A 13,365-nucleotide genomic window follows, 5' to 3' on the forward strand; every position below is an offset into this window, starting at 1 on the left:
TATGTTGTGTAGTGATGCCAATATCATTCGTCATGCCATTTAACAGTATCACTGGCCTTGCTCAGCCTTACTCACCAAGGCCAGCGCTGAGCTTCTTGCTCGCGAAGCACTGATCAAGTCCAGCTTTCTAGCTAACTGCTCTCAATAGACAGCATGGCAAGACTGCACAGCCTGTCCTGGGTCATTAGTGGACCTCATAGTTTTTTCATCAGTTTTTTTAGTTTTCTGCAAGCCTCTCGCACCAAGAACAGTCACAGGCAGTGTGGAAAATATATGTAAGCAATGCACACTTTCCTAAAATGCTTTGCAGCTGCATTGTAAATTGCTTTCAGGAGACCGAGGGAACAAGTTAGGGGGGAAAGTGCAGCATATACAGTGTCAGGTGTCTTACTTCATTATGAAACTCAGGTGTAAGATCTCTGGAATACTTCATGATCAGTGGTTGGCACACAGAGACTTTTCCTCACTAATTTGCCCAACTTTCAAGACAGCAGAAAGTGTTCTCAATTTTTGCAGTGGTGTGGAACCTAGTGTCCAGTCACTTATGAATGTTGTCTAGCAGTAAAAAATACTGTTTCGAAACACCTTTTCTGCACTGTCCTGAGCTGTCTCTCTTGAGAGGTTCATCATAGAATCTCTTCCTCTGGCGGCTGTGTTCCTTGCTAAATTTGAGGTGCAACATCCATTTGCGTAGCATATCCGTGTTGCCTCAGACAGAGACTAGGAGTCTCTAAGAGCCTGCATCTTTCCTTTATGCTCTGATATTGGCTGCCTCTGTGGTCAAGTGAGATTTTCCTGATGGAGAATCAATTCTTGTCTCACTGTATTGCAGTACCTGCATTATGCCAACTGAATGTCATTCAACACAATGTTGTCACCTCTTCTTCATTGGAGACAGGGCTGGTTCAGGGGTATGGCTGTGAGCCTGAAGCTGCATCTGTTGGCCTGGTACAGGCAGGGGCAGGAGAACTGAATATAGTATGAATAGCTTGCTAAAAGTTTGCCTGCATTGATAATGGTCGGCTAAAAGAGCCTACCAGCACCACAGGCGACACAGCCACACGGCGACACCAGCACACGGCGACACAGCCACACGGTTACAGTGCATTTTGTACTTTACAGCCTTATTTAAATAGATTTAAATTGTTTTTTCCCCCATCAATCTACACATAACACACATAATGACAAAGAAAAACAGGTTTTTACTTTTGGCAGCAAATACAGATTGAGTCTTCTTGGGTATGACGCTACCAAATCAAATCAAATTATTTATTAGCCTTAGATAAGCTGATATCTCAAAGTGCTGTCAGAAATGCAGGTGTAGAAGCTTGGCCACTGTATTTGGGGAGTTTCTCCATTCCTTCTCTGCAGATCCTCAAGCTCTGTGGTTGAATGGGGAGCGTTGCGGAGCTTATTTCAAGTCTTTTCAGAGAGCTTGATCGAGTTCAAGTCGGGCTCTGGCTGGGCCCCTAAGGACATTCAGAGACTTGTCCTGAAGCCACTCCTGCGTTGTCTTTGCTGTGTGCTTAGTCGTTGTCCTGTTGAAAGGTGACCTTTGCCCAGTCTGAGGTCTGAGTGATCTGGAGCAGGTTTTCATCAAGGATCTCTCTGTAGTTTGCTCGTTCATCTTGCTCCATCCTGACTAGTCTCCCAGTCCTGCTGCTGAAACATCTCCACAGCATGATGCTGCACACATGCTTCACCATATTGATGGTGCCAGGTTTCCTCCAGACGTGCGCTTGACATTCAGGCTGAAGAGTTCAATCTTGGTTTCATCAGCCAGGAATCTTGTTTCTTTAGGTGCTTCTGTCAAACTCCAAGCGGGTTGTCTGTGCCTTTTACTGAGTGTGGCTTCCATCTGGTCACTCTACCATAAAGGCCTGATTGGTGGAATGCTGCAGAGATGGTTGTCCTTCTGGAAGTTTCTCCCATCTCACAGCGAGTCACCGACAGAGCACCAGTGTTCCTATCGAGTTCTTGGTCACCTCCTGACCAAGGCCCTTCTCCCCGATTGCTCAGTTTGGCCGGGCGGCCAACTCTAGAAGTATCTTGTGTTCCAAACTTCTTCCGTTTAAGAATAATGGAGGCCACTGAGATCTTGGACCTTCAATGCTGAACATGTTTTTGGGACCTTTCCCAGATTTGTGCCTTGACACAATCCTGTCTCGGAGCTTTACGGCCAATTCCTTCGACCTCATGGCTTGGTTTTTCTCTGACATGCAATGTCAACTGTGGGACCTTATAGACATGTGTGTGCCTTTCCAAATATGTCAATAATTGAATTTACCACAGGTGGACTCCATCAAGTTGTAGAAACATCTCAAGGATGATCAATGGAAACAGGATGCACTGAGCTCAATTTCGAGTCTCATAGCAAAGTGTCTGAATACTTATGTAAATAAGGTATTTCTGTTTTTAAATGTTTTATAATATTTGCAAAACATTTCTAAAAACCTGTTTTGTCATTATGGGGTATTGTGTGTAGATTGCTTAGGATTTTTTTTTTCAAGTTATTTTTCGATTAAGGCTGTAAACTAACAAAATGTGGAAAAAGTCAAGGGGTCTGAATACTTTCCGAAGGCACTGAATGTGTATGTGACCAATTAAATGTGATTTGATTTATTAACTCACACAGCTACACACAATTAACCGTACTGCTCACACACACACACACACACACACCACACACACACACCAACACACACACCATCACACACACACACATCCAAACAACACCCACATGACCGGTTGAAATATACAGTACTCTTATCCTCCTTTTTGGGACTATTTGAGTTGATTGTCTCTCTGTGTGTGTCAGGAGGTGGAGGTGTGTAACCAGATCATCCTGGTGGAAGATGTGCTGGCCAGGCTGTGCCAGAACACCTATCCCCTGGCTGAGCTGTTGGCACGCCCACTTCCTGAGGGCGTCGACCCACTCCGTCTGGAGCTCTACCTATCAGACCAGGACTTTGAGGTGAGACCACACCCCRTGATCAATGACCATTCAGTTCTAACACACCCTGTGAGAATAGGATACCTTGATTTCAGGTTTCCCAGACCAATGTTAGGCCTGGTCCTGGACTAAAAGCACTTTCAATGGAGAATCAATTTCTTAAAAGCACTACTCTTRTCTCTCTCTCTCTCTCCCACCATTCAACAAGAGAGGCCATCTCCCTCCCTGTGTGTTTATCTCTATTTACAGAATTCAACACATACACAGAGCACACAAACACACCGYGCACACACTGAGGGAGGACAGAGTGGGGTCCAATGTCGGAGCTCTCTCTGTGTACTCAAGAAATTAGTTTTCTCTCCCTGGGCGTCAGCTCCACTCCCCACACAGTCTGACCAATGAGGATAGAAGGCCAGAGAGATGCTTGGCCAATAAGAGAGAGACCAGGGGCTGTATGCATAATGCATCTCAGAGTGCTGATCTAGGATCAGTTTGACATTTTAGATCACAATGAATAACGACAGGGAAGACATGATCCTGGATCAGCAGACCTACTCTGAGATGGTTGATACCTACAGGCCCTAATGTCATTGATGTGATTCTCTTACCATCATTACTTTACGCTCCCTGGCTATTGATGTAACATYTACGCTGGGAGTCAGGAAGCAGGTGCAGAAGGTGAGTTAAATAAAGAAACGATGCAGACGAACGAACATGAGAGGCGTACAGAACGTGAGAGAAAACAATACTACCTAATGACTGACTGTCAACTGAGGGCTAAATAAAAGGGGGAGTAATCACGGAGGAAATGACGACCAGGTGTGCTTAATGATGGGGAACAGGTGTGTGTGTGTGTGTGTGTGTGTGTGTGTGTGTATTAATAGTTGTCAGGGCCGGTGGTTACCGGTGACGTCGAGCGACAGAGGGAGGAAGCAGGAATAGGCGTGACAATTGACGTCTAGTAGCACTGTAATAAACTGTGACTAATACCAAGGATCTGGAGCTCAAGCTAACTCCTCTTACCTTTCAGGCTGGGTTCTAGGGGATTCAGATAAGGTGAGTTGTTTGTGCTGAGGACCATGGTGAATGAGAATGATCTGACTGTTTGTCCTCAAGGATACAACATCCTCACTGAGCTGACTCCCTCCTCTCTTCCTCTGGGCTGTCCTGCTTGCCCCTCTCTCTCTCGCTCTCTCTCATCTCCACTGTGCCCCCTCACCCCTCCACTTGTCTTTTCTTTCTCCACAGCGATGAGGAACACTGTGGATCACTTCTGTCTTTTTGGCATGGACTCCCAAATCACATTTATTTATATAGCCCTTCTTACATCAGCTGATATCTCAAAGTGCTGTACAGAAACCCACCTAAAACCCAAACAGCAAGCAATGCAGGTGTAGAAGCACGGTGGCTAGGAAAAACTCTCTGAAAGGCAAAACCTCGGAAGAACCCTAGAGGAACCAGGCTATGAGGGGTGGCCAGCTCTCTTCTGGCTGTGCCGGGTGGAGATTATAACAGAAACATGGCCAGGATGTTCATAATATGACCAGCATGGTCAAATAATAATCACAGTAGTTGTCGAGGTGCAGCAAGTCACCACTCAGGATAAATGTCAGTTGCTTTTCATAGCCGATCATTAAGAGTATCTTTACCGCTCCTGCGGTCTCTAGAGAGTTTGACAGCAGGTCTGGGACAGGTAGCATGTCCGGTGAACAGGTCAGGGTTCCATAGCCGCAGGCAGAACAGTTGAAACTGGAGCAGCAGCACGGCCAGGTGGACTGGGGGCAGCAAGGAGTCATATGCCAGGTAGTCTGAGGCATGGTGCTAGGCTCAGGTCGTCTCCGAGAGAGAGAAGAAAGAATTAGAGAGATCATACTTAAATTCACACAGGACACCGGATAAGACAGGAGAAGTACTCAGATATACAAACTGACCCTAGCCCCCCGACACAAACTACTGCAGCATAAATACTGGAGGCTGAGACAGGAGGGGTCAGGAACACTGTGGCCCATCCGATGATACCCCGGACAGGGCAAACAGGCAGGATATAACCCACCCGCTTTGCTAAGCACAGCCCCCACACCACAGGGATATCTTCAACCACCAACTTACCATCCTGAGACAAGGCGGAGTATAGCCCACAAAGATCTCCGCATGGCACAACCCAAGGAGGGGCGCCAACCCAGACAGGAAGATCACGTCAGTGACTCACCCACTCAAGTGACGCACCCCTCTAGGGACGGCATGAAAGAGCACCAGTAAGCCAGTGACTCAGCCCTGTAATAGGGTTAGAGGCAGGAATCCCAGTGGAGAGAGGGGAACCGGCCAGGCAGAGAAGCAAGGGGGGTTCGTTGCTCCAGAGCCTTTCATTCACCTTCACATCCCTGGGCCAGACTACACTCAATCATAGGACCTACTGAAGAGGAGTCTTCAATAAAGACTTAAAAGTTGAGACCGAGTCTGCGTCTCTCACATGGGTAGGCAGACCATTCCATAAAAATGGAGCTCTATAGGAGAAAGCCCTGCCTCCAGCTGTTTGCTTAGAAATTCTAGGACAATTAGGAGGCCTGCATCTTGTGACCATAGCGTACGTGTAGGTATGTACGGCAGGACCAAATCGGAAAGATGGGTAGGAGCAAGCCCATGTAATGCTTTGTAGGTTGCATAAAACCTTGAAATCAGCCCTTGCCTTAACAGGAAGCCAGTGTAGGGAGGCTAGCATGGAGTAATATGATCACATTTTTTGGTTCTAGTCAGTGCTAAATACGGCTGCTAGAATCCTAACTGAAGTTTATTTAGTGCTTTATCCGGGTAGCCGGAAAGTAGAGCATTGTAGTAGTCTAACCTAGAAGTAACATGGATACATTTTTTGCATCATTTTTGGACAGAAAGTTTATGATTTTTGCAATGTTACGTAGTTGGAAAAAAGCTGTCCTTGAAACAGTCTTGATATGTTCGTCAAAGAGAAGATCAGGGTCCAGAGTAACACCGAGGTCCTTCACAGTTTTATTTGAGACTACTTTACAACCATCAAGATGAATTGTCAGATTCAACAGAAGATCTCTTTGTTTCTCGGGACTAGAACAAGCATCTCTGTTTTGTCTGAGTTTAAAAGTAGAACGTTTGCAGCCATCCACTTCCTTATGCTGAAACCACAGGCTTCTAGGCGAGGGCAATTTTGGGGCTTCACCCATGTTTCATTGAAATGTACAGCTGTGGTTCATCCGCATAGCAGTGAAAGTTAACATGTTTCGAATGAATCCCCAAGAGGTAAAATATATAGTGCAAAACAATAGTGGTCCTAAAACGGAACCTTGAGGAACACCGAAATGTACAGTTGATTTGTCAGAGGTCAAACCATGCACAGAGACAAACTGATATCTTCCGACAGATAAGATCTAAACCAGGCCAGAACTTGTCCGTGTAGACCAATTTGGGTTTCCAATCTCTCCAAAAGAATGTGGTGATCGATGGTATCAAAGGCAGCACTAAGGTCTAGGAGCACGAGGACAGATGCAGAGCCTCGGTCTGACGCCATTAAAGGATAGCTTGCAGCACAGCTATCCTTGCCGTAAGGCGATCGTTTTCCTGTATATTATGAGTACAGCGACTGCAATTAGAAGGCATCAGTTAATGTTACTACTTAGCTTCGGCTGTTGAGGTCCTGACGAACCATGTCCAGATAAAGCGTCCGGAGTGAAAAAGTTGAAAAGAAAAAAGTTGATTGAGGGGAAAATCTAAAAATATAAACGGTAATTAAAACGTAATTATATATAACTACTTCTGTGTAAACAGTATTTCACTTGGAACTCTGGTGGGACCACAAACTGATGTCAAACATGACGGTTCACTATTTGACATTGTCTGAACTCAAAACAGTGCACTGTTAAAATGTACCACCTCACTCCATCTCTCATTGTATTATTTGATTATCTTCTCCCCATGCAGAAAGCGTTGGACATGAAGAGAGAGGAGTACGAKGGATTACCAGGGTGGAAGCAAGTCAACTTAAAGAAGGCTAAAGGACTGTTTTAGTGTAAGTTAACCTGACGATGGTTGTGGAGAGAAGAAGAAATTCAACAACTCTTGGGGGACAGTGGAAGTTGATCAAATGCTTCTTTATTGTTAAGACCAACGTTTTGGCCTGCGTTTTGCCATTCATCAGGTTGGTTGTGGAGAGAAGAGGACACAGAGACCAATGTAGGCCACCAGGCGGTGTCACCCATCCAGCCCTTCCCAGCGGTGTGACTGAACACCGCTGGTAGCTGGCAGCACTTTAAATCGGAGGATGTGATCATTGTTTGGGTGGAATGGAATCAATGGAACCGTATCAAACACATGGGTTTTCAGAAGTTTGATACAATTTCATTCACTCCGTTCCAGCCATTTTTACGTGCGTCCTCCCCTCACCAGCCTCCTCTGCTGAACACACTCTCAGGGACGATAAGTGGGAGAAGAGGACAGAGGCTGGGTTGGGATCTGCTACGGTGTGCTAGCCTCATGTAGCATCATGTTTTTTACCTTTTAATTATGTAACTATGTAGGAAAATGAAAATCCTGCTTAGCACATTTTCTCAGTGGCTTATCAGGAACTGTACAAGCAGGACCTGCTCTTTCTCTCTGTGTGTCTCTTTCTCTTTGTGTCTCTCTCTCTCTCTCTCTCTCTGTGTTTCATACTGTACTACTGTGTATGTAGACACTGTACTAAGTTTCCTAGAAGCACTTGCTATGTCACCACTCCTGCCATGTGAGTTGAAGAGGACTGTCAGCAACTCTGGGAGGTCAGTGGAAGTTGTTAAAAATGCTGCTTTATTGTTGAAAATAAACTTGTTTAAAACGGCCCGTAGCCTTCATCAGGGTTTTACACACAGAAAAATTAAGATGGCCGACAGAACTCTATACCATGGACATCATCAATGACTTCATCAATGACATCATCAGACACACCGCTGTGGTCTCTGGCATGGTGGTGTTTGTGAAGTCTTTCATAGAATGTGTATTTACAGATTCATAAAGTATTCATACCCCATGACTTATTCCACATTTTGTTGTGCCTGAATTCATAATGTATAAAATAGATACTGTTCTCACCCATCCACACACAATACCATACAATGACAGTGATTTCAAATGAAACACACCCCTGAGAATACTTTGTAGTGGCACCTTTTGCAGCTTTAAAAAAATATATGTTTGTAAACATTTTGAAATAAATCATTTCACTTTGACATTATGGGGTATTGTGTGTAGGCCAGGGACCAAAAAATCTAAATTCAATCCATTTTAAATTCAGGCTGTAACACAACAAAATGTGGAAAAAGTCCAGGGGCTGAATACTTTCTGTAGGCAATGTACGTCAATGTATGTAAAAATGTATTCAACTTGAAAGTTCTGTGTAATATCTGTGTCTGTAGGAACTTTTTTTTTTTTTCTTGTCTACGATGTCTCAATAGGTGATAACATGCCAAGTATGTACCTTTTTGATTCAAATTCTCTGGTATGGTACCTGGGCTGTCATAATGATGTCTAAGCTTCACAGGTACCTGAGAAATGTCAACGGTTGTATTTTTAAAGGCATGGAATTCTTCATGGGGGAAAAAAAGTGATATATGTGAATGTATAGTGCCTTGCGTTTGTGTACAGTTTGTATACAGAAATTGTAATCTGCGTTTTCAAAGACTTTAGTCAATAAACAAAATTGAAAATCCCAAAATCCAAATAGATGTTAGTGTGTTTCTTTTGATACACAGTCAGTGAATCACAATTGTATTTTCTTGACTCTTCACATCGAAGCACATTCAAATAGATCTGAGGTTTTTCCCCTCGGTCCTTCTCCAATGTGCTTTAAGAAAGAGGCAAGGAGAGGATGCGACAAATCAAGGCAATACAATTAAGATTCACATTGTTGGATCTGATTGAATCGAGCCCTAAAACTTCCTTGACTTTGTAACAGTTTGTCTTATGCCCAGCAGGTGGTGCTTTTGTCCTCAGAACGTTCAGTGGAGTTCTCGTAAGAGGCATGTATACATTGGCAAAGTAAACTCAGCAAACAAAGAAATGTCCCTTTTTCAGGACTGTCTTTCAAAGATAATTCATAAAAATCTAAGCTTCACAGATCTTCATTGTAAAGGGTTTAAACACTGTTTCCCATGCTTGTTCAATGAACCATAAACAAATAATGAACATTCACCTGTGGAACGGTTGTTAAGACACTTACAGACGGTAGGCAATTACGGTCACAGTTATGAAAACTTAGAACACTGAAGAGGCCTTTCTACTGACTCTGGAAAAACACCAAAAGAAAGATTCCCAGGGTCCCTGCTCGTCTGCGTGAATGTGCCTTAGGCATGCTGCAAGGAGGCATGAGGACTGCAGATGTGGCCAGGGCAATAAATTGCTATGTCCATACTGTGAGACGCCTAAGACAGCGCTACAGGAAGACAGGATGGACAGCTGATCGTCCTCGCAGTGGCAGACCACGTGTAACAACACCTGCACAGGATCGGTACATCCGAACATCACACCTGCGGGACAGGTACAGGATGGCAACAACTGCCCGAGTTATACCAAGATCGCACAATCCCTCCATCAGTGCTCAGACTGTCCGCAATAGGCTGATAGTCTGGACTGAGGGCTTGTAGGCCTGTCGTAAAGGCAGGTCCTACCCAGACATCACCGGCAACAACGTTGCCTAACCCGCCGTCACTGGACCAAACAGGACTGGAAAAAAGTGCTCTTCACTGTCTCACCAGGGGTGATGGTCGGATTCGCGTTTATGTGCGAAGGAATGAGCGTTACACCGAGGCCTGTACCCTCGAGCGGGATCGATTTTTCAGTCGAGGGTCCGTCATGGTCGGGACAGTGTGCACAGCATCATCGGACTGAGCTTGTTGTCATCTAAACGCTAGCAGTTACAGGGAAGACATCCTCCTCCCTCATGTTGGTACCCTTCTGCAGGCTCAATCCTGACATGCCCTTCTAGCCAATGGGACAAATGGCCACCAAGCCATACTGGTTGTTCTTGTGTGTGATTTTCCTGCAAGCATCAGAAATTTCAGTGTTCTGCCATGGCCAGCGAAGAGCCCGGATCTCAATCCCATTGAGCACGTCTGGGACCTGTTGGATTGGAGGGTGGGGGCTAGGGCCATTCCCCCCAGAAATGTCCATGAACTTGCAGGTGCCTTGGTGGAAGAGTGGGGTAACATCTCACAGCAAGAACTGGCTAATCTCCATAAGGAGGAGATGCACTGCAGTACTTAATGCAGCTGGTGACCACACCAGATACTGTTACTTTTGATTTTGACCCCCCTTTGTTCAGGGACACATTATTCAATTTCTTGTTCAGTTTGTCTCAGTTGTTGAATCTTGTTCATACAAATATTTACACATGTTAAGTTTGCTGAAAATAAACGCAGTTGACAGTGACAGGACATTTCCTTATTTTCCCCCTTTTTCTCCCCAATTGTTACTATCTTGTCTCATCGCTACAACTCCCGTACGGGCTCGGGAGAGATGAAGGTCGAGAGCCATGCGTCCGCCGAAACACAACACAACCCAACCAAGCCGCACTGCTTCTTAACACAGTGAGCATCCAACCTGGAAGCCAGCCGCACCAATGTGTCGGCGGAAACACCGTACACCTAGCGACCTGGTCAGCATGCACTGTGCCCGGCCAGCCACAGGAGTCGCTAGTGCGCGATGAAACAAGGATAACCCTACCGGCCAAACCCTCCCTAACCTGGACGACGCTAGGCCAATTGTGCGTCGCCCCATGGACCTCCCGGTCGCGGCCGTCTGCGACACAGCCTGGGCTCGAACCCAGAGTTTCTGGTGGCACAGCTGGCACAGCTAGCACTGCGATGCAGTGCCTTAGACCACTGCGCCACCTGGGAGGTCTGATGTTTCTTTCTTTGCTCAGTTTATATGTAGGATTACTATGAGAAATATTATTTCCTTAGTCACTGCTGTGTAGTTCTAAGATGTGAAGAACTAGTTGTTGTGAATTGAAGTGTTAACATATTTTCTACCTAGCAACTAATCTGCTGTATTCTGATTTGGTCAGATGTTGGTTAATTGTTGGGAGAGAACAGGAAGTTGTAACGATCGTCTGTTGAAGGAGTGGACCAAAGCGCAGCGTGGTAAGTGTTCATGATTTATTAATAAAACAGAACACTAAATAAAACAACAAAGAGAACGAACAAAACCGAAACAGTTCTGTCAGGTGCAGAAACAGAAAACAACTACCCACAAAACACAGGTGGGAAAAGGCTGCCTAAGTGTGGTTCTCAATCAGAGACAACGATAGACAGCTGCCTCTGATTGAGAACCACACCCGGCCAAAACCAAAGAAATACAAAACATAGAAAATGAACATAGAATGCCCACCCAAATCACACCCTGACCAAACCAAAATAGAGACATAAAAAGATCTCTACGGTCAGGGCGTGACAGAAGTAGTTGAGTTGATGCATGGCTGTGAATTTGTTCAGCGCATCATTAAATCTGTGAAAGAGTAGGCGTTCCCCAATCATCTCTATCCAGTGTTTTGTCCGGTTCCCCTGCTCAGACATTTCATGCATCAACCAATGGTTGTGTGTTTTGTACAGGTGTGTGTGTGTGTTTTGTACAGGTGTGTGTGTGTTTTGTACAGGTGTGTGTGTGTTGTACACGTGCGTGTGTGTGTGTTGTACACGGGGTTGTTGTACATATGAGATGGGTATAGTAAAAATATGTAAACATTATTAAAGTGGCCAGTGATTTCAAGTCTATGTATATAGGGCAACAGCCTCTAAGGTGCAGGGTTAAGTAACTGTGCAGAAGCTGCCTAGTGATGGCTATTTAACAGTCTGATGGCCTTGAGATAGAAGCTGTTTTTCAGTCTCTCGGTCCCAGCTGCACCAGTACTGACCTTGCCATCAAATGTTATTGGTCACATACACAAGGTTAGCAGATGTTATTGGTCACATACACATGGTTATCAGATGTTATTGGTCACATACACATGGTTAACAGATGTTATTGGTCACATACACAAGGTTAACAGATGTTATTGGTCACATACACAAGGTTAACAGATGTTATTGGTCACATACACATGGTGTTTAAGCAGAGTGTTATTGAAGTCAACATACAGCAATGGTTAGCAGATGTTATGGTCATCATTACACATGGTAACAGATGTTATTGGTTCACATACTACCAAGTGTTAGCAATGTGCTAATGCGAGTTGGTGAGCCACGAAATGCCTTTCTGCTTCTTAGTCCGACAGTGCAGTAATATCTAACAAGTAATCTAACAATTTCACAACAACTACCTTATACACACAAGTGTAAAGGAATGAATAAGAATATGTACATATAAATATTTGGATGAGCGATGGCCCATGCATACCCCACATGACATGTCACAAGAGGTCGCTTCACAGTCCCCAAGTCCAGAACAGACTATGGGAGGCACACACTACTACATAGAGCCATGACTACATGGAACTCTATTCCATATCAAGTAACTGACGCAAGCAGTAAAATTAGATTTAAAAAACACCTTATGGAACAGCGGGGACTGTGAAGCAACACAAACATTGGCACAGACACATGCATACACGCACACACGCACACGATAACATACACACTATACATACACATGGATTTAGTACTGTAGATTTGTGGTAGTGTTGGAGTAGGGGCCTGAGGCAACACAGAGTGTTGTGAAATCTGTGAATGTATTGTAATGTTTTTACAATTGTATAAAGTGCCTTAATTTTGCTGGACCCCAGGAAGAGTAGCTGTTGCTTTGGCAGCATCCATAATAAATACACATACACCGCTGCTACTCTGTTATCATCTATGTATAGTCACTTTAATAACTCTACCTAGATGTACATATTACCTCAATTAACCCGCACATTGACTCTGTACCGTTACCCCCCTGTATATAGTCTCGCTATTGTTATTTTACTGCTGCTCTTTAATTACTTGTTACTTTTATTCCTTATTCTTATCTGTATTTTTTTTACTGCGTTGTTGGTTAGGGACTCGTAAGTAAGCATTTCAGTGTAAGGTCTACACCTGTTGTATTCGGGGCATGTGACTAATAACATTTAATTTAATTTGTACTGTACAGCAGTAGTTAGTATATAGGAGGAAACATAATACAGTATATACATATAAAGTGGGTAAAACAGTATGTAAACATTATTTAAGTGACCAGTGTTCAATGACTATGTACATAGGGCAGCAATCTCTACTGTGCAGGGTAGAGTATCGGGTGGTAGCCAGCTAGAACAGTGACTAAGGTTCAGGGTAGAGTATCGGGTGGTAGCCGGCTAGAACAGTGACTAAGGTTCAGGGTAGAGTATCGGGTGGTAGCCGGCTAGAACAGTGACTAAGGTTCAGGGTAGAGTATCGGGTGGTAGC

General features: G+C 44.5%; 1 protein-coding gene across 1 annotated transcript in view; it reads left to right on the top strand.

Annotated features, from left to right (window-relative positions):
* LOC112069146 (supervillin-like) overlaps positions 1-8,669 on the top strand; it is a 108,749-nt gene extending 100,080 nt beyond the window's left edge. Inside the window, 2 exon segments of the mRNA XM_070438429.1 lie at positions 2,819-2,974; positions 6,899-8,669. Coding sequence (XP_070294530.1) covers positions 2,819-2,974; positions 6,899-6,985 — 243 coding nt within the window. The 3' untranslated portion in view covers positions 6,986-8,669.
* Positions 8,670-13,365: the final 4,696 nt, after the last annotated feature.

Source organism: Salvelinus sp. IW2-2015, unplaced genomic scaffold (genome assembly GCF_002910315.2).
Source record: "Salvelinus sp. IW2-2015 unplaced genomic scaffold, ASM291031v2 Un_scaffold917, whole genome shotgun sequence".
Lineage (NCBI taxonomy): Eukaryota > Metazoa > Chordata > Actinopteri > Salmoniformes > Salmonidae > Salvelinus > Salvelinus sp. IW2-2015.